Source organism: Dromaius novaehollandiae, chromosome 1 (assembly GCF_036370855.1).
Source record: "Dromaius novaehollandiae isolate bDroNov1 chromosome 1, bDroNov1.hap1, whole genome shotgun sequence".
In the NCBI taxonomy this organism is placed as follows: domain Eukaryota; kingdom Metazoa; phylum Chordata; class Aves; order Casuariiformes; family Dromaiidae; genus Dromaius; species Dromaius novaehollandiae.
Genome location: NC_088098.1, coordinates 187764371 through 187783424, shown reverse-complemented (window position 1 = coordinate 187783424; position 19054 = coordinate 187764371). Strand labels below are relative to the sequence as shown.

Genomic DNA, 19054 nt, shown 5'->3' with positions numbered 1-19054 from the left:
AAGCAAAAGCCCCTTTTCTCTGAGACTGCTGAAGTTTACGCTCTCCCTACGCAAACCTGCAGCAAGGATGAGGGGGGAGGAGCACCGGTTTCTGCCTTAATGGCGACAGGAACCTTCCTCCTCCTCCTTACCGCCGCCCCCGTCTTTCTAGATGGCTCCCGGGGGGCCGTGAGGGGCGGGGAAATGGCGGCTGGGCCGTGAGGGAAAGCGAGCGGGGAGATGGCGGCGCTGTGTGGGGAAGCGAGCGGGGAGGGCGGCGGGGCCCGGAGGAGAAGCGAACGGGTTAATGCCGGCCCTACGAGGAGAAGCGAACGGGCTGATGGCGGCGGGGCGCTGAGGGGGGCCGTCGGGAGCGGGGCGGGCGCAGCGCGCAGGCGGGGCGGCAGCAGGCGACGCCCGGCCCTAGGGCCGCCCCGCGCCGTCCGCCTCTCGGCCCCGCCGCGCCGCGCCGCCGAGGTAAGGGAGCGGGCGGCGGGCAGCCCGGGGCCTCCCCGCGGGGAGGGCGGCGGTGGCGTGCGGCCCGGCCGGGGGGAGGCTGCGGGGGCGCGGTCTGTGAATACCCGAGCGGGAGGGACAGTAAATACTAAGCAGAAGGGGGCGCCGGCGGCGGGGGGCCTGGCTGCGCGTGCATTTGGGCCAGAAACAGCAGTGTGAGGCGGCGCGGGCCGCCGCCGGCCCTTCTCGGCCGCCGGGGTCAGCCGGTGTCGCTGTCTGGGAAGGAGCTTGACCTTTCAGGGTGGAGGGGCCTGGGGGGCAGAGGGGGCTGCAGTGGAGCTGGGTCCCGGAGCCCTTGGGTGACGGGCACCTCTCCCACCACAACAGCTATTGGTAGCACCAGAACTTCCCAAAGGGTAAAACCCTTTTACATAAAGGCCCTGAAAGACGGCCTCAGGGCTCCCTTGAAAATGTTTTTTTTTTTCCCCTTAAATTCAGTAGTGAAGAGAGAGTGGGCAGGGGTGGTACTCTTTAAAATGTTGTTATTGAGATGGATATAATGTGCTTCCTAGCAGACTCTTTCAAACTCCAGCCCCGGTGGGATGGTAAAATAAGCAGGCCCTGAAGGAGGTCCGCGGTGCATGTGTTTTCTTTTCTGGTTGACCATAAGAGTGGACAATTATGAGGGAAAGAACAGTTTCATTTTGACATTTATTACCTACTCTTAAGTTACGCAGTTCGTCATCGGGATGTTCTTGAATGCCTTCCCACCAGTCCTCCTCCTCTTTCAGCTGCCTAGTTGGCCTTACTGCCGATGAAAACTAACAGTGTTTCCATTTATGTGACCCTTCACTGTGTTGTCCGAAAAGTGGATTCGTTGCCCGGTGTGCAATAAGCCAATAATTACACACTTAAGAGAGATATTTGCTTATTTATTTCAGAGTTGCGCAAGCCTGGGTGCTCGGTGGTTTCCCACAAATCAAGCACAGCCCTCCAACTTTTCAAGTAGCATTTATACAAACAAATTGCCAGATTTGCAGTTTTCCCTTTTACACTGATTGGTTAGTGATTTCTTCATTCCCTGGGTCCCACCCCTGTCTCTCAAGGTCCTGACGAGGAGGAGATAGTAATTCCAGCAATTAACACTGCCCCAGCAGGGACAGTAGGTGTTATCTCCCAAGGTCTTGAACATTGTTTCAGCAGTGAGAGGAGGCTTTGTTTCCCAAGGTCCTGGCGCCCAAGCAGGCCTTATTTCAAAGCCTTGACATCCTCCCTTTCGGAGTGTGGGGCACAGGAATACAGACTGCTTGTAACTAACTCCCTTATCTTTCCAGCCTGCACCAGTTCTGGGGCCCTTTCTTACTGAACTAGGAGTGCGGCCTAAGGCTTCAGCAAATTTAGCTACTCATGCTAAGCAAGTTTTATCTAAGTGGCTACCTCTAGACAGCTTCAGTTCAATAATTTACAGTTCAAGTCCCAAGATCTTCAGTTAAGGATACATGGACCTGCAATTCTTTTGCCAGATTGGCATTACTTACTTAGAAATAAAACATTTTGATTTAATGTTTCTTTTAAGGCTTTAGCAGTTCTAGGATGCCCTTGATTAAAGAATGCTTCTTTTTAGAAAAGAGAGATAGAAGTTATCCTAATCTACCTAGTTCAGACATTCTTTCTGAGCTTCCCCGGTTGTCTTGTAACAACTGGTTTCTTTTCTGTAGCAAGTTCACTACAAGTCTGTCACCAGCTATTTTAAAACTTCCATAACTCTGTCCTTGCTTGTATTTTTCATTTTGTTTTCCATGGGAAAAAGCCACCTTCATCTGTTGGAGGTCTGTGTTTCTGCTGTCATGCAGATTTTTAAAGCAAAGTAACTAATTTCTGCCCAATCTGAAAAAAAATACCAAAGATGGTTACAGTCTTCAATATTGTGATAATTAGTGGATGGGTACTGGCATGCACCAGGAAGGAAAGGCAGGATAAGTTTATCTCCTGCATGTTCATCGTGGAGGTAGCAGGCTGGCCGCTTGGCACGTGCTGCTCCAGACTAGCCACATGGTGTTTCTTGTCAGCCAGTACTACTACTGCAAAAGGAGAGAGCTAAGATTACTGCAGAGGTGGAGAGGACTGGAGATGTAGGTCTGTGGGAAAGCAGGCTTTGTCAGGTCTGCTCCCAGGAGTTCCTTTCTCACAGCACCTACCCCCCCGTCTTCTCGTGTACATCCACGCTCAATTTAAGCTTTATTCTGCATGCTTCTGACATAATCTATGTTAGCCACTGCAGAGTTTTGCAGCAGGACAGCGATCAAGCTGACGCTAATATAGGGAAGTAGTTAATGAAAGATCATAAAATGCTTGCAGGAGATACTTTATTCTGAGAAACTGTGATATTAAACAAAGATGCTTTAAGTTGTATTTAACTTTTCTGTTCCCATTACTTACTATAAAGTAAGTCCTGGAACATGTATTTTCAAATTTAACTTGCCCTTTTTTTAACAGTTAAAGCCATGGCACTGAAACAGGTTTCCAGCAACAGATGCTTTGAGGGTTTCCAGAAGGTGTTTGAACATGACAGGTAAATGTTATGAAAACAATTTAAAAGTTTAGCATGAAGTAGTGAATCCACAGTATTGCTGTCAGTGCCCTGAGTCTACAGGAAAATAGTGTTTGGTCTCACTAGTATCTATACTTAGGCAAGGAATGTTGTCTACTACTAATATTTTGGCTATGTGTCGCGGCCCGAAGGGAGTCGTTCAGGACGACCTCCCTCCCCTTGGGGCCAAACGACTAAGTTCGTGATGCCCTTGGACTGAATTAAGGTGAAACGACACCAGCCAACCAGTTTTAAGATTTCTTTGGGCAAAATGGAATCAACTAACTAGACACGTCCCGCGTCACACGTTTAGGAAAAAGAGAGGAAAAGGGGAAGACAGAGAGAGAAAGATAGATATCACCACCCGTGGATCCAGCGGCATCCCGTTGGTCCTCTTCTCTTGGGAGTCTCGGTGGCGTGGGGGGCAGCGGCGGGAAGCTCCCGTCTGGTTCCGCTGACTCCGCTCGAGTTCCTCAGTCGTCGCAAGCAAACCCCCCCTGCCCCAGTCACACAGTCTGCAGTTTTTATAGGTTCTTGCCCCACCTCTGGGAGATGCTTCCTCGCTTCCCATGCAGATTAACTGTCATGCGCAGTCCGCCCTCTCGGAACCTTCCAGAAACGGGCTGGGGCATCTGGGGGTCTCCTGCTCATGCGCAGATGGCAAATGAGTACATGCGGTTCGTGCCCTAGAGATGACCTTCTGCCCTTTTCGCACCCTTTTTACCTCGTGCAGGTGCACGAGGTTGTTTACCTCGCGGACGGCTCCCCGGGGTGCTGGCGCAGCACTGCCCGACACGCCTTGGCAGCAGCGGCTTTGCAGCAGCAGCAGCAGCAATGTCGAGACAAAACCGCATGTAGAGAACCGGTCCTCTACAGATAGGTCTGGAATTGGACAGGCATCGATGCCGCTCAATATGGAGAGCGCTCGATATCGATCCCCTGCCATGGCTCCCACGAGCAAAATTGGCCCCACAGCAAAAGCCACAGATGCCTGTCGACAGCCAGCAGCATCGAGGGCTACCGGCCAGCATCCATCTCCACACTTTGCCATAACTGTCAGCACCCAGTGCTGGGCATCCCTGTAAGGAGCTACGGAAATCCACAGGCCTCGAGGCCTCTTGAGATCGAGAGCTATCGATGCATACCGAGAGGGATCGAGGGCTGTGCACGTGGTGCCCCAGCGATCGGTGGGGAAATCCACACTCGGCAAGGCCCGTCGGTGTGAAAAACGGTCCGTGTTGATGGGCTGCGGCGCCTCCCCAGAGACCCCTCGGCCCCAGAGCAAAAGCTAGGCATGCCTGCGGAAAACCAGCGGATTTCGGGCCTCTCGACAGGGTTCGATATCGATAATCGATATCGAGCCCTGTCGATAGTGTCGCGGCCCGAAGGGAGTCGTTCAGGATGACCTCCCTCCCCTTGGGGCCAAACGACCAAGTTCGTGATGCCCTTGGACTGAATTAAGGTGAAACGACACCAGCCAACCAGTTTTAAGATTTCATTGGGCAAAATGGAATCAACTAACTAGACACGTCCCGCGTCACACGTTTAGGAAAAAGAGAGGAAAAGGGGAAGACAGAGAGAGAGAGAGAGAAAGATAGATATCACCACCCGTGGATCCAGCGGCATCCCGTTGGTCCTCTTCTCTTGGGAGTCTCGGTGGCGTGGGGGGCAGCGGCGGGAAGCTCCCGTCTGGTTCCACTGACTCCGCTCGAGTTCCTCAGTCGTCGCAAGCAAACCCCCCCCCGCCCCAGTCACACAGTCTGCAGTTTTTATAGGTTCTTGCCCCACCTCTGGGAGATGCTTCCTCGCTTCCCATGCAGATTAACTGTCATGCGCAGTCCGCCCTCTCGGAACCTTCCAGAAACGGGCTGGGGCATCTGGGGGTCTCCTGCTCATGCGCAGATGGCAAATGAGTACATGCGGTTCGTGCCCTAGAGGTGACCTTCTGCCCTTTTCGCACCCTTTTTACCTCGTGCAGGTGCACGAGGTTGTTTACCTCGCGGACGGCTCCCCGGGGTGCCGGCGCAGCACTGCCCGACACGCCTTGGCAGCAGCGGCTTTGCAGCAGCAGCAGCAATGTCGAGACAAAACCGCATGTAGAGAACCGGTTCTCTACACTATGTTGTATTTTTGTGTTAATGTTTAACATGTTTAATATATTTACTGCTGCAGATCTGTGACTGGAAGGCAGTATTTTCACTTTTAGGATGAAGCTCCATTGCTTTGGGTTGCCTTGTTTGCAGCACAGAGATCTGCTGTGTGTACAAAGCTCTGTCCACTCTAGTGGATATTTCATTTTTATGCACTCTTAAGAAATGCTCTGTGCAGACAAAGGCAATAGATATAATCTTCTTGTTCAATGAGGGTGAAAAGGGAAGCATTCATTTTTTTATTTCTGATCAAAAAAATTATTATTTATGCTCAGATAAGCTTTATTGGCAGTTTTGGACTTCAGTATAAATTAGGCAATCGGTTAGTTTATAGGTTTAGCAGACGGAAAACACTCACTCTTGGTGGGGCATGGTGTGGAGTGTACATTTTATAAGCCGTTAGATGTTCTTCAGTAAAAATTACTTTACAATTTAATATGCAAGGTTCAAATTAAATATTGCTGGAGTTCAAAATTCGATTTTCAAGCTGTTCCCTGTTAGCAACACTGCAAAAATATGGCTTATTTGTAAGTGTCTGGTTTTAGTATATTTAAAAAAATATAGGAAGGTTAGCTGTTGTCAAGTCAAGAGGCTAAAGCTAAGTTTAAATTTTTTTTCATTTTATTTAACTTCTTATAATTCACTGACCATATCTCTCTCTTAGGGCTGCTTATATTCTCAAAATGCATTGATTGAACTTTCCTTTTTTAATGTTAACAACCTTGTTAGTTAAGTAGTAGTGCTAACTGGGCATATTTTATCGCTGCAGTACAGAGCTAAAATGCAAAATGAAATTTGGAATCTACTTGCCTCCAAAAGCAGAAACTGGAAAGTGTCCTGTGCTGTATTGGCTCTCAGGTAAGTAACATAAATTTTAGGACTTGAAAAAAGAAAGCATATTTAAGATCCGCTGCTACAGTTACTAAAACTTGAGACAGAGATACTTCAGTGGCAGCTCTTGCATTCTGTTGAAGATCAGCTTCTGGGACACACTCCCACCCCTTGTGTATATTGTGATGACGTTGCATTCACCTGGCCTCAGTGGGCCAGGCCTTCAGATTTGTGTCTTTTTGTGTACAAAAATCAAGAAGGCGTGTGAATTTTCTCCAGTCTAAATCCTGCTGGATGTAGAAGTCATGCACAGAAGGGACTGTAGTTGAATAGTTTTAGGATATGGTATATGAATGACTTGAAGTTTTTTTAAAGATTTGCTGTGTCTATTAAATAAATGTAAACGTATGTACGTATATATGTGTATGTATATATAATATTTTTTATATATATATTTTTATATATATACACACACACATGTATATATAAAGGGTTTTCCTAACAGGCCTTCTCTTGGGATACCTCCTGCTTCTCTTTCTCTATATTCAGCTAATAGGGTAGGTGCAAAATCTAGCCCAGGGGAGCCAGCAGATTTGTCTTTTGTACCCTACCACATCCTGAGTTTTGCAGGGAGCATTTGATGAACTTGCAAAGGGAGGTGCTGTTAGCTGGCTTAGACCGAGCAGATCTAGAGTGAGGTAAGAGCGTGGAATCAGCAAGTATCGAGGGCAGAAGAGGGCGGCGCAGCAGTAGTAAAGTTTTCTAGTCTGCAGCAATGTTTCTCTTCCTCCTGTCCAGCTTCCATGATGTCCTATCCATCCTGTCTTGCTGGGCGTAAGGTGAGCAGGGATGAGACTGCACGTGCAGACGTGACTCCCAGTTATCTTGGTTTTATTCCTCTGCCCTGTGCTTGTCATATCCCACAGAGCTGGGTCGAACTCTGAAAGTGTAGAGCTAATGTAAGAGCACTGCTTTCAAAATCACCGGGTTTATGTTGGTGATGGCTATCAGGAATGATTACTTGCATCCTCTTTTCTATATTCAAAATTCAAAGCAGAAGCGATTTTCCTTCTGTAGTTTTCGAAGTAGCTAGTTTTATTGAAGCTTGTGTTAAAAAAAGTTGGAGAATTGACTGGTAGTGTGGAGACTGTATTTTTTATATGCATTCATTTTACAGAATAGCTGGTAGGTGTGATTGTAGAATGACACCAGGCTAGGGAAAAATGTTTACCATTGAAGTAGGAAGCATCAAAATTGTTTGAAGAGCTCTGAATCATACAGCACTTTCATTTTTCAAAACTGAAGTGTGCTGTCTTGGCAAGTATGTCTGTTAGATGAGGTTATCTGCAGCTTTCCTTCAGAGAAAATTATGATCAGTAGCCTCAAATAATAATCTGAACAGGCACAATGAAGAATAATTGAAATATTGGTCTGCAATATTGTATTTGCAATTGGACTTCAGTTTCAGACCTGCTGCAGTGCAAAAGACACAGATTGCTGTGGATCTGGGAGTCAGAGTGCTATGGGCCTTCATTTTGTTTAAAGGATGTAAGATGTATCAGACCGCATGTAGAATTCTGTAGTGGAGATAGCTAGCTGAAATGGCAGTAGACAGAAAAATGTGGTTGCAGGGTTAGATTTCAAAAGTTCGGGATGTTATTTCTGCCAGTAGTATCTTTATTCCATATTGACTATCCAGTGGTGCCTTTCTTAAATATTGCAGTACTTGAGGAAACTGCATATGTGGCATGAGCAGGTATTTGAGTGGCTGTCTGGGTGCAGAATACAGATTGACCAGCTTTTGATCAGATATTGCTGTGACTAAATGAAAGTGCAACTGTATCTGTATCTGTGGATTATTAAACACTGTTGAACTGAAAAAAAGGACTTTTTAATGTTTATGGAAATAGAAATCCCTCATACTTCTCAAAAGCTTTTCTGATAGAAAAGCTAGGTTTTGTAAACTGGAATGCTGTGAGCAGTATGTAACCATCATATTTCTTTTGCCTAGGATTAACTTGCACGGAACAGAATTTTATAACGAAAGCTGGTTTTCATCAAGCTGCAGCTGAACACGGCCTTATTGTAGTTGCGCCAGATACAAGCCCACGTAAGTTTTTGTGCAAGATACGATAAAAGTCTTTATACTGAACTTCACTGTCTTTATCCTCAAAGAATGAGTTGCTGCAGTTTACTACAAAGTGTATTGCCCATCTGAGTCAGAATATGGCTTCACCTTTATATCTTACATTATTTGCTGGGTTATGTCATCCATATTCTTAATAACCTGTTATTGAAGACTTAACACTTGAAACACTTTTTTATTGTGATGGCCCTAAAACGAGAACAAAGGGGTTGCAGAGTTTAGCACAGAGGAGGACTGGGGAATGGGGAGAGAAGGAAGACAAGTAGCTGGTATTACCAGAGACACGGGCTTGCACTTTGTGGCTTCCTGACACCTTAAAAACACAGAACTGTGTTGTCACACAAAGCTGTAATGTTTACTGTTTATTGTATTGTGTCTTCTGAAGCCTATTAAGTACATGTCTTCAGAGGATTTAATCGCTTAGAAAAGTCTAAAGCAAACCAAAACCCCTTCCCCCCTGAGGTTTCAATAGGTGGCTGGTAAAGAGCTTTTAATAAATGATGTGATGTTAGTTGTATAAAGCTGAGCTTATATGTAGTTTGGGAAACCTGAAAATGATGCGTCTACTAGACCCACCCAAGTACTGGATATACAGTCTTTTGAGAATTCGGTGTATTATGTTGAGTATTTGCTGGATTCTGCTAAAGTCTAATGAGTGCTATATACAAATATGGCACTCTTCTCATATTTTCCAAGCTTTAGTGCATCAGATATGAACACAGTTAGTATGGGAATGAATGGATGTTGTTTCCAGAAAAGGTTTTTCATACCTAGGTTTTGAAGTTGTGTTAGGCCGAAGAACAGAAATGTGTATTTCCAATGAAGAAGAGAGGCAGAAGAGCAAAACTCGTGTAGATGTGCAGCTAAACTTTGCATTGTTCAGATTGCGTTATGTCAGGATTAGAATTACCCTTGGGTATTGGGGCTTGTTTTTGTGTTCTCTATGTACATTGTCTCCGTGGGTATCTAACTATTGTAGCATTATCCATTTCCTTTTAAAATCTTTGCAGTTTCTCTCTTGCCGTCTAGTCTAATAAGGCATCAGGATTTGCTCAGCTGCTTAGGTGAATCTGAGTATGTGTTTCAAATTATACTCTCAGATTTTAGCTCAGAGACCCCAGATATTCTTGCATTGTTTGAGCTATCTGGAGAAAGAAGCAAAGAACAGTTCAAATAAAATGACAGGTGAAGGGATCTGGGCATATTTAGAGAAAATGCTGAGGATGTATGTGCTTTTTTAATTGCAGTTATGATTACATAAGATTTACCTTCTAGGAGCAAGGGGCTGTATATAGACAAGGAAAAGGACTGTAGGAAAATGTGAAACACTTGAAGTTATAGAGTGTCCCTCAGGCTCTGATAGTGTACCTGTCTTTCATGTTGGGGTTTACTTCACCAGGCAAGTATGCTGAACAGTCCTTTGCTGGTTTCTTTTCGAGTTTACTTTTTCAGGATTTCCCTTAAGTTTCTTTCAGCAAAATCAGTGTTGCCATCATTGTCTGACAGGACTTGCTTAGTTTTCGTCTATTTCCAAGGGACTGAAGATAAGGGGCTTTTTATATCCAGCATGTTGTGTAAGCGCCCACAGTCTCTGTGACTGCTGGACTGTTCAGTTACAGAATCACTTAGTGTTCAAGGGCACATCACTGGAGCAAACTCAGCTTTGATCCTTGTAAAAATCTGATTCCACGCTGTGACAGGGTGGTAGGTATCTTTGCACAAATTGTCAGAGATTATCTCAAATTACACGTGGGTCTGCAGTGTAATCTGACATTTGTGAATGCCTGTGTAATTTTGGCTAGCAAAAACTGGGAACATTTTGGAGAAAGGGAGGCCATTATTTTCTGTCACATACACCTTAAAATATTACATTCTGTTCTGAAAACCAAGCTAAAAAGCAAGCTGTAAATCAAGGCAAATCAAAGGGAGAACTGGAGAACACTGGATGGGATGGACTGACTTTCAAGGAGACATCTGCCAGTTTAGTTTGAAAGTGTAGCCTTGGGAAGGAAGATACAACTCTGCAGTAATTCGAAGAAGAAACTGCTTGGGTTTTATGAAGAGTTTTAGGTAGCAATGAAATGAACTGCAGAAAAGGTAGAGTTATGTACTTACAAAACGATATGGACAGTGAACGGTATATTGTGGAATCTTAAAAGGGGAGCAGTAGGAGATACTATCTGAAGCACATAAAACTGATCTGGGCAAACCATTTGGTGATATATGGTTCTGTTCTTCTGGGGGAAGAAAATTCTCTAGTGTTTCTGTTTTTCATGTAGTGTCCTGTACTTGATGGGGTGAGGTCTGATAGGGTATGGTTGAAATAACCTGGTAGCTTATTGCACTGGCAATAAGCAATTTACTAATCATTGTATAGTAAATAAAACACTGATTAGTAAGTGAAAACTGGAGTAAGCCCACAGGTAAATTGGACAAAAATTTGCAGAATTAATTTAGGAGAGTTAAGTGTGTTGCAGTTATTTGTATTTATGTGAGGGGGTACTGAAACAAGTCAGAACTTTGACTTGAAAATACCCATGAAAATCTGAGTTGTCCTATAGGTTGGAAAGGTAGAGACAGAGTGATTGAGAAACTTGTCCTAGGTCTCTGATTTATGTGACAGATTCTCCAATTCTGAATGTCTGATAAAGATAAGACAGTAATTATAGAATCACTTTTCTTGGTAGGCGGCTGCAATGTTGAAGGAGAAGATGAAAGCTGGGATTTTGGCACTGGTGCTGGTTTTTATGTGGATGCCACTGAAGAACCTTGGAAAACAAACTATAGAATGTATTCCTACATAAAGGATGAGGTAACTTTGCTGCTGGGTTCTACGATATATTTTGGGTGTGCTAAAGATGGGGGCAGTTCAGCACCCAAGCACCAAAGCTTGCTTTTGGCAGCTTTTCTGCCTGAGTTGCCACAGTGTTGATACACACTTCTAATCTTGATTTGTTAGTTTTGCAATCTCTGCTCTCATAAAACCTCTGTTCTGCTGCTTTTGAAACAATCCACAGCACCTCACTGCAATAGTACATCAGTTGCCTTGCTTGTTTAGCCTGTTTTCACTAGCTGTCTTGGGAAGGGGGAGAAGGGGGATTGTTTTATTTTTTTTTTGTTTGAGTGGTTGTAAAACAAAATCCTTGAGAAATGTATTAGAAAGGTGAGTAGATTAATCTACTGTGTGTGTGGTTTGTGTGATCTAGATTAAAACTAATGTTGATGGGAATATAGGGAGCAAATGATTTCCAAAAAATAGCTTGGCATTCTGCTGACTTATGGGGGCACATACATATTTGGGGATCTGTTAAAATGAGACTATGTTATGAGGAAATGCCAGCATCCTGTGTTATAGAGTTATGATAGATCTCTACAAAAATACTTAAAATTATGTATTATCAGGTGAAATGTTTCCTATTGTTTTTACAGTCCTGTTCAGGTTGCTTTCAAGCCCTGATCACAGATGTCGGATTAGAATCAAAGATGTGTCTTTGGTCTCAGTGGTTTTCCTGTAATTAAAATAAATAGTCATTTGTGTAATTATTTGTATAAACATACTCAAATTGCTTTAACTTTTTTATTCCACTGTTGTTTCTTTTCAGTTGCCTAAACTAATAAATGCCAGTTTTCCAACTGACCCTGAACGGATGTCTATATTTGGACATTCCATGGGAGGCCATGGAGCTCTGATTCTTACTTTGAAGAATCCTGGAAAGTACAAAGTAAGATACACTAAAGCTTATATGAGGTATACTGAAGTTTATACAGATTTCTGTAGAAGTGAAGAGTCAGATGTAGTACTAAGTTCTGTTACAGCCTTGAATATAGAAATAATTGGTATCTAATATTATATTGTATATCTAGTATTATATTGTGGAACATTGTTAGAAATCCCACTCTGGAAAGTGTGAGTATTTGACATCACTAAAATTAAAAACCTGCAAATTTTAAAAGTTGAGAAAAGTTATATTTCTTCTGGATGATCAAAACCAACTCTTCCAAACCAACTTTACTGTTAAACAAGTTCCCTTTAGCTCTGGTGTTAATTCATACTGCTAACATTGTCTAGAAATCTGGTTATGTGACTTGCTATACCTTTTCAAATCTTGTCTTGTTTGTTTTGGAGCTTTTATTACCAGCAAACATATTCACCACTATTACACATATGTCTGCTTAAAATTTACTGCAGAATATATTAACTCCAGCTGCTAGCAAATGTAACTGTAAGGACAGCTTACCTGAACCGCACTCAAAGTAGCGTCTGGGCTTCTTCCCCCCCCCCCCCCTTTTTTTTTTTTTTTTATCTTTTCCGGGACTTGGAGTGCAACTTTCTTGAAGATTGATTTTTGGAGCATTCAAGACATCTGAAGTTGCATTCATTTGTGTTCTGCTTGAACCTAAATCAAACATGCTGTAACTGATTCTCCTTATACTCATGAGAGTTGAAGGAAACTTTGTTGTTCTCTTTGGAGATGTACTTGTGTCATACTGTGTTTCTGAGAGAGACTCAGGTGTTGGTGTTTACTGAGAGATGAAGGAGTCTGCCTTTGCAGATCTGTCCTTTCACAGGCTGTCTTGTCCCTGCACTTTGTGGTCAGCTGCATACTTCCTGAATCTCGCTGGTTTATTTAACTAAGTACTGTTCTCTATACTGTCATTTCTTAAAGGGTCTGGCTCTCATAGCAACTGCATTTTTGAAAATAGCATAACTTTTGTTCAGTGACATTGGCTTGGCTTTATTAGACAGTTGAATGTAAGATAAAGCTTTACTTTGGTATCTCCTTCTTATTATTTGGAGCCAGTAGCTCAGAGATTTTCATTTTCACTGTTGACCTTTAAGTGTTAACTGTATTATATGAAAGAAATAAAAATTAAATTTAAAGTACCAAAATCCAAGAGAAGAGTCAGTGACTCAGGTTATTTGTTGCTTTTTCCTAAAAGACGTAAGAATGGAAATATAGAAGGTCTGAGGGCCAAATCCAAAAGAAGGATGTGGAAACCTAAAATAGGGCTTAAATTTCCGACACCAGCGCTCAGTGTTGTGATCTGAACTGCACTTTTCTTGACCTCTAATCCTGGAGATGTCTAAATTCATGAGATGCTGTTGCATACTCAGACTGGCTGGTCAGTGCCATGCCTTAGTCCTTTCTAAAGCCATGCCACAATCTGGTTGGGAGTGAAATAGTCCCATGTTCTGACCATGCTGACCTGACAGTAACAGTCTTAAGGTGCTTCTCCTCTGCTTAAGGGAATTCAAGCCAACATCTCCCTGTGAGGGAAGGAATGGAGCATCTAGCCCTTCCTTTTGAAGCTTGGTGGCTGTGCAGAAAGGCAAGCAAAAAAACATGGCGCTGGAGAGAACAAATAAGAGACAAGTAGTGTAATGGTTAGGGCACCTAGCTGGGACAGCTGGTGGGGGAATCCTGGGTTCTGGCAATGATAACTTCAGAACAGAAGATGCTTTTAGTTTGCTTGTTAGTTATCAAAAATCACTTTTCTTAATTCATATTGTTCTTACGCTTTCTTTCTGAACAGTCTGTATCAGCGTTTGCTCCTATCTGCAACCCTATTCAGTGTCAGTGGGGCAAGAAAGCCCTTGGTGGATATCTGGGATCAGATACAAGTAAATGGGAGGTATGTTTTGGAACTCACAGTCCTTTAAAAACTTGTGAATGAATTATCTCTAAATACATTACACAGCGAGTCTGGAACAAAACCCTGGAGTGCCCCTGCGCTAATGTTGCGGTGCAGCTAAACTCCTAAGCATTGGTAAGCATTGTCCGTGTGGGAATGACTTGCTGTTGCCTGGTGGTGCTTGTAACAAATGTAATGAGATAAAAGGCTCTCATCAATCAATGGTAAACTCCTCCCTGTTTTATGAAAATCTTAAAAATTATGAGCAGTCTGAGGCTTTTCCCTAAAGCAGTGAGCAGTTTAGAAGAGAGTTAAGCTATGTCCCTCAAAAATCTGTCTGCTTCACAGTCTCAGTGTACAAAACTGTTTTCTTGTAGTAGCCTGAGAGAAGAGACTGATCCAAACTGGTCGGAGACTGATGAGCCTCATGGCATCTGCGGGAGCAGCCTGTCAGATGCAGCTAAAACAGGATCCCGTTGGATACTTGGAAATCAGTATCCAGTAGAACAGGATTAAACCAAACTGAGTTAGGTTTTAGCCTCCAGTCCCCGATATTGAAATAAATAGTCTTATATGAGTTATAAAAATGTTTGTGTGCATTTTACTGTATTATTTGGGCAGTCCTTCAGCTTTTTTAATCTCAGCAAAAACATTGCATTTTATCCCTGGATTGAAAAGTTAGGAAGGGTTGTGGTGACCAGGTACGCTGATTTCCCTATATCTAAACACAGACTGCAATTAAATCCCTTGTAAACTCGATTAAAGCCTCTCTTAGGAAGACATTCAGCTCTGTTTTAAGTATTTTAGAGATGGAGAGGATGAGTTACTTTCACTATTGTTAATCAGATAGTTCCTACATTTAAAAAAAAAAAGCATCATTTTTGGAGCATGATATTTTCCAGCCACTGGATTTTCTGTATGCTTTGTTAGTAGATTTTGAAAAGCCCTGTATTATGAAACTGCTATTTCCCATGCAGTTACCTGAAGAATGTCATAAATCCCCAGTTAAACTTGGTTAAACTTAAGCATAATGAATTTATTTTGCTAAAAAAGCTCACATTTTTGGACCTTTAATTCACTTTGAGGCTCTTCTGCAAGCCCAGTCCAGTATATCCATGACAGGCACCAGGAACAGATTTAAACCTGCTTCTGGCACAGGTGTACGACCACTGATCTCCCTATTGCTGCTTAAAATTGCTAAGTTGATATGTGTAAGGATCATATTACACCAGGGCCACAGTATTCAGCTGAGTACAAGCTCCCACGTTCATTGCAGCATCGTTTCTGTATCTGGAGATGTCCTGCATGTGGAAAGCCTAGCTCCAGTTCCTTCGTGTAGGGCTGTGCATTTTGCTGTCTATTGGTGACTTGTCCTCTCCACTGCCTTAAGCAGCTGTCATCTGCTCTTTTTTAAGAATTTCCTTTTTCTTTTTTTCCTTTTTTTGAGCATGTGCCAAGCACAGGACCCCACTGGGAACATATTCCCCATTTACAATTATGTTATGGGACATGCCAGTTAGTAGTCTTCGATTTATGCAGTGTGTGCCACTTTGGTTTCTCTATTGTGCCAGGTTTTCTCGGTCAAATTATTATGGTACATTCCAAGTTAAACGCCTTGCTTAAACATAGGTGCATTACATCAGCGCCTTGACCTTTAGGACCCAAATTATTTGGAGCAAGTTATTTCGGTAGGATCTAGTTCATGCACAAGCACATGAATTGGTACTTGATTATATTTCCTGTTCTTTGATTCTTTATTCATTTTGCTCTGTACTGGATGTTCCATTTTGTCCAGAACTGATGTCAAATTGCCAAGATGGTAATTACCTAGATCATATCATTTGCCCTTTTTTAAACATGAATATAACTTTTCAGTTGTCTGGAATTTCCCTAGTTGTCAAAGAGATTTTGAAGATACAGAAATACAAAGACTGGCTCAGTCAGCTCTGTTTTAACTTTTGGATGCATATTATCCACATTTGGTGTTTTTTCTCTTGTTTTGTTTGCTTTACTAGCTGCAATTTAACATCACCATGTTTTTTCCTTCAGGAACAAAGGATATTTCATCTTTGTAATATATGAATCCATCAGCTGGCTATTTTCCAAATGTGGAACAGATATTTATGTACTAATCTTTTTGGCATTGTTATTGATGGTGTGTCTCTTGAAATAATTACTCTGGGCTAGATTTTTTTTGTATAACTTGGTAAAAATTTTCTCATTTTTTGCCTCTTTCATTTACTAAGTTTCTAGCTTTGATTTATACCCCAAATCCTACTTCTTCCACATAATACAGATGTTTATAGCTGTTAATAAACTGCTTTCCACAGTCTTTTAAGATCCCTCTGTGATATCACAATGACCTTGGGGAGCATACATAATTTATATAAACAGTCTTAGTTTCCATTTCCTACATCAGTCTGAATTTTTCTCCCTTGTAACCTGATTCAAAAGTGCGTTTGGCTTTAAAAGTCAATCCCTGAAGACAGATCATGTATGAGTCTGTATGTGCTTCTTGGCTTAGCTCCTGATGTAGAGCACATGGTGGGAAGGCACCAGCCTGGCTCATCTGTGCTATCCCACTACTGAACCAGACACTGTATGGCAGATATCTTGTTCAAGAGGGTCTACAGAAAAAAATTCTTAGATTTCTAATCAACTTAAGACATAGGATAGACCCAAACCATGAATATAGCTTGCTACAGCTGGAGAGAAGGTGAGATTGATGGCATTGCTATACCCTGGATCACAGCAGTGGCAGGGTATTAGTTAAATCTCTTTGCAGTTAGCAATAGTAATTGGTCATGACTGCTTATACCTGAGCTTCCAGGAGCTCCTGTCCTGTGTCAAGGTCTTTCTGAGTGGTCAAGAAATCCTAATGCAGTATTTTGCTTGGACATAACTTTTAGGGTGAGGAAAATCCCATTTGTATCTTTAAAAGATGTGTTATCGCTGCTAGCATGAGAATTCCAGCGTGTCTTAGTCAAGTCTTTTGTCATTAAGCAGAATTTGTTCTTTTTTTTTATCTTTTTCCTCCAACCTATGCTATAGGGAAGTGTATGAGGTCCTGATTTTTTTTTTCCAAACTGTAATTTGGGGTCTTGATGTGGTTGGTATATAGTATCACCCAAAACCCCATATATGCCATTCTTTTGCAGTCAGTAAATTTGATCCAGTCTAATATATGTAATTATTAGGCTAGAAACTACTTTCTTGCATCCAATACTGTTTCTCTTTTAACTTTATTTCTTCAGGCATATGATGCTACACAGCTCGTGAAGTCCTATCCAGACTCCCGCCTGGACATCTTGATTGATCAAGGCAAAGATGACCAGTTCCTATCAGCAGGCCAGTTACTGCCTGATAACTTCATCGCTGCCTGCACAGAGCGGAAAATCCCAGTAGTCTTTAGACTGCAGCAGGCAAGTTGCTTCTGCAATTCATGATTGTTGGGTTGATCCTTCGTGATTTTTGAGTGGATGCAGCAGCTAATCAGAAGGCTGTCTGTTCACTGGGTACACTCTTATTTACCTGTGAGTCTGTCCTTGGCCAAGTGAGGAAGGCAAGCAGTTATTTTTCCCCTCCAACAAGTGGGTAAGGAGTGCAATATCCATCACATTCGACTGCATTTGACCACTAGGTGGGGTCATGATTCTGGTTACAACAAACTGATATGCTTAGATGGTCATTTGCTGGTGGTTGGCTAAAGAGGAAGCATTAACTATTTGTAATAGGTATCACAGTCACTGTATGAGCATTATGATGAATATACTTTTGCTAATTTTTTTTATCTGTATGGTGGGTATTACATTTAGTGTAAAACTTTGTGATCTATTTTGCATGCGTTTGTAATTCAGGAATGGTGTGGAATTGCATTGAAATACTAGATTCATTTAACGGCTCTGGTGATTGCTCTTTCTTATATCGCAGTGGCCCAGAATAGCACTTTCTTTGTAAGCAACTCTCAACTTCAAGCCAGACCCAGGGTGGAGCCTGGTTATGGAGAGTGAGAGAGATCATCCTCTCTGATTTAGTTTAAGGGCTTTTACATGCTCCTACACCAAAGGATAGCGTTAGTGCTAACAAAACTGAGCTGTTCCAGAGATTTCTTCATCTTTCTAATGAAGTGCTGGAGCATTAATCAAAACTGTGGCTCTGTTCTCCATACACCCTATTTTTCCAGTAGGATAATGCCAGTGAGAGCAGCTGTTTTCTCTACAGCTAATGCTTGCTGTTATCAGTCTCTAAGTTGCACGCCCAGACTAGACTGGTGTAAGGTACATTCTGTTTGTTCAGCCTCCCAAGGTTCACCTATACTTAGTCTTTGAGTTAAGTAAGCTTAATAGATTTTATATATAATACAGATATTTTTGATTTCTTAACAGAGATCAAAACAGAAAGACTCATTAACTTTCCTGGAAAAGACAGTGTAGCATGATTGCTTTATCGTGAACTATATGTATTTGCTGATTTTTTTTGTGTCTTATTCTTTTCTAGGGTTATGATCACAGCTATTTTTTCATTGCAACATTTATCAATGATCACATCAAACACCATGCAAAATACCTTAATGCTTGAACCCTTTGGATGGGAGCATCTTCTGTCCAATATGAGTGAAGGGGTATGGGTGAACTAAACAAAAATAATTTGCTGAATTAGTGTCTGTAAAATGGAGCTCTTCTGATTGTACTGCTAATAAAATAAAAGTCCTACTTAATTTGATGTGTGCGCTTCAAAGCAAGTATTTTGAATGGTCTTACATGCTTTGAAAACGGTCGCATCACCATTGAAGGAACATCCTGCACTTCAGGTGAAAAGAATTAGCAGTTGAGTTAGCTTCAGAATGTGGATGTATGTATGTACATTGGCCCTCAAGACTGCTTCTAGCACAGCTATGCAGAGGCCACAAATAGCAACAGAGTGGCTCTTCAGCTAATTAAATACCAGTGTTCAGTTTATCACTTAGTGCTGAAGGAAGGCTTTAGCTCCACAACTAATCAACCTACTTAATTAGTCTGAAGTGTTGGTGTATTTTTCCTTGGCCCAGCTCAGTATGTTCTAAGGATAAAGCCTGGCAGTGAATACAGACAGCAGCTTGCTGTGCATTGTGGTTGACTGTCCCATGCATTATTAACACTGAACTATAATCTAGAGAATATTCAGTGGATGGTACTTCAAGGAAAGACCTCTTACAAACAGTGTGAAGGAAGCAGTCTGTATTGGAAGTGGTGGTTCTTTCTGCCCTCCCCTCTGTTGCTTAGTGATAAA

At 42.5% G+C, this 19054-nt stretch overlaps 1 protein-coding gene across 1 annotated transcript; it reads left to right on the top strand.

Moving 5' to 3' along the window:
- The first annotated feature begins 302 nt into the window (after positions 1-302).
- ESD (esterase D) lies at positions 303-18508 on the top strand. Its single transcript, XM_064504853.1, has 9 exons — positions 303-456; positions 2932-3007; positions 5945-6033; positions 8018-8116; positions 10840-10964; positions 11755-11874; positions 13688-13786; positions 17041-17208; positions 18284-18508. The coding sequence occupies exons 2-9, from the start codon at positions 2940-2942 to the stop codon at positions 18362-18364; spliced, it is 849 nt and encodes a 282-aa protein (XP_064360923.1). The 5' UTR covers positions 303-456; positions 2932-2939; the 3' UTR covers positions 18365-18508.
- Positions 18509-19054: the final 546 nt, after the last annotated feature.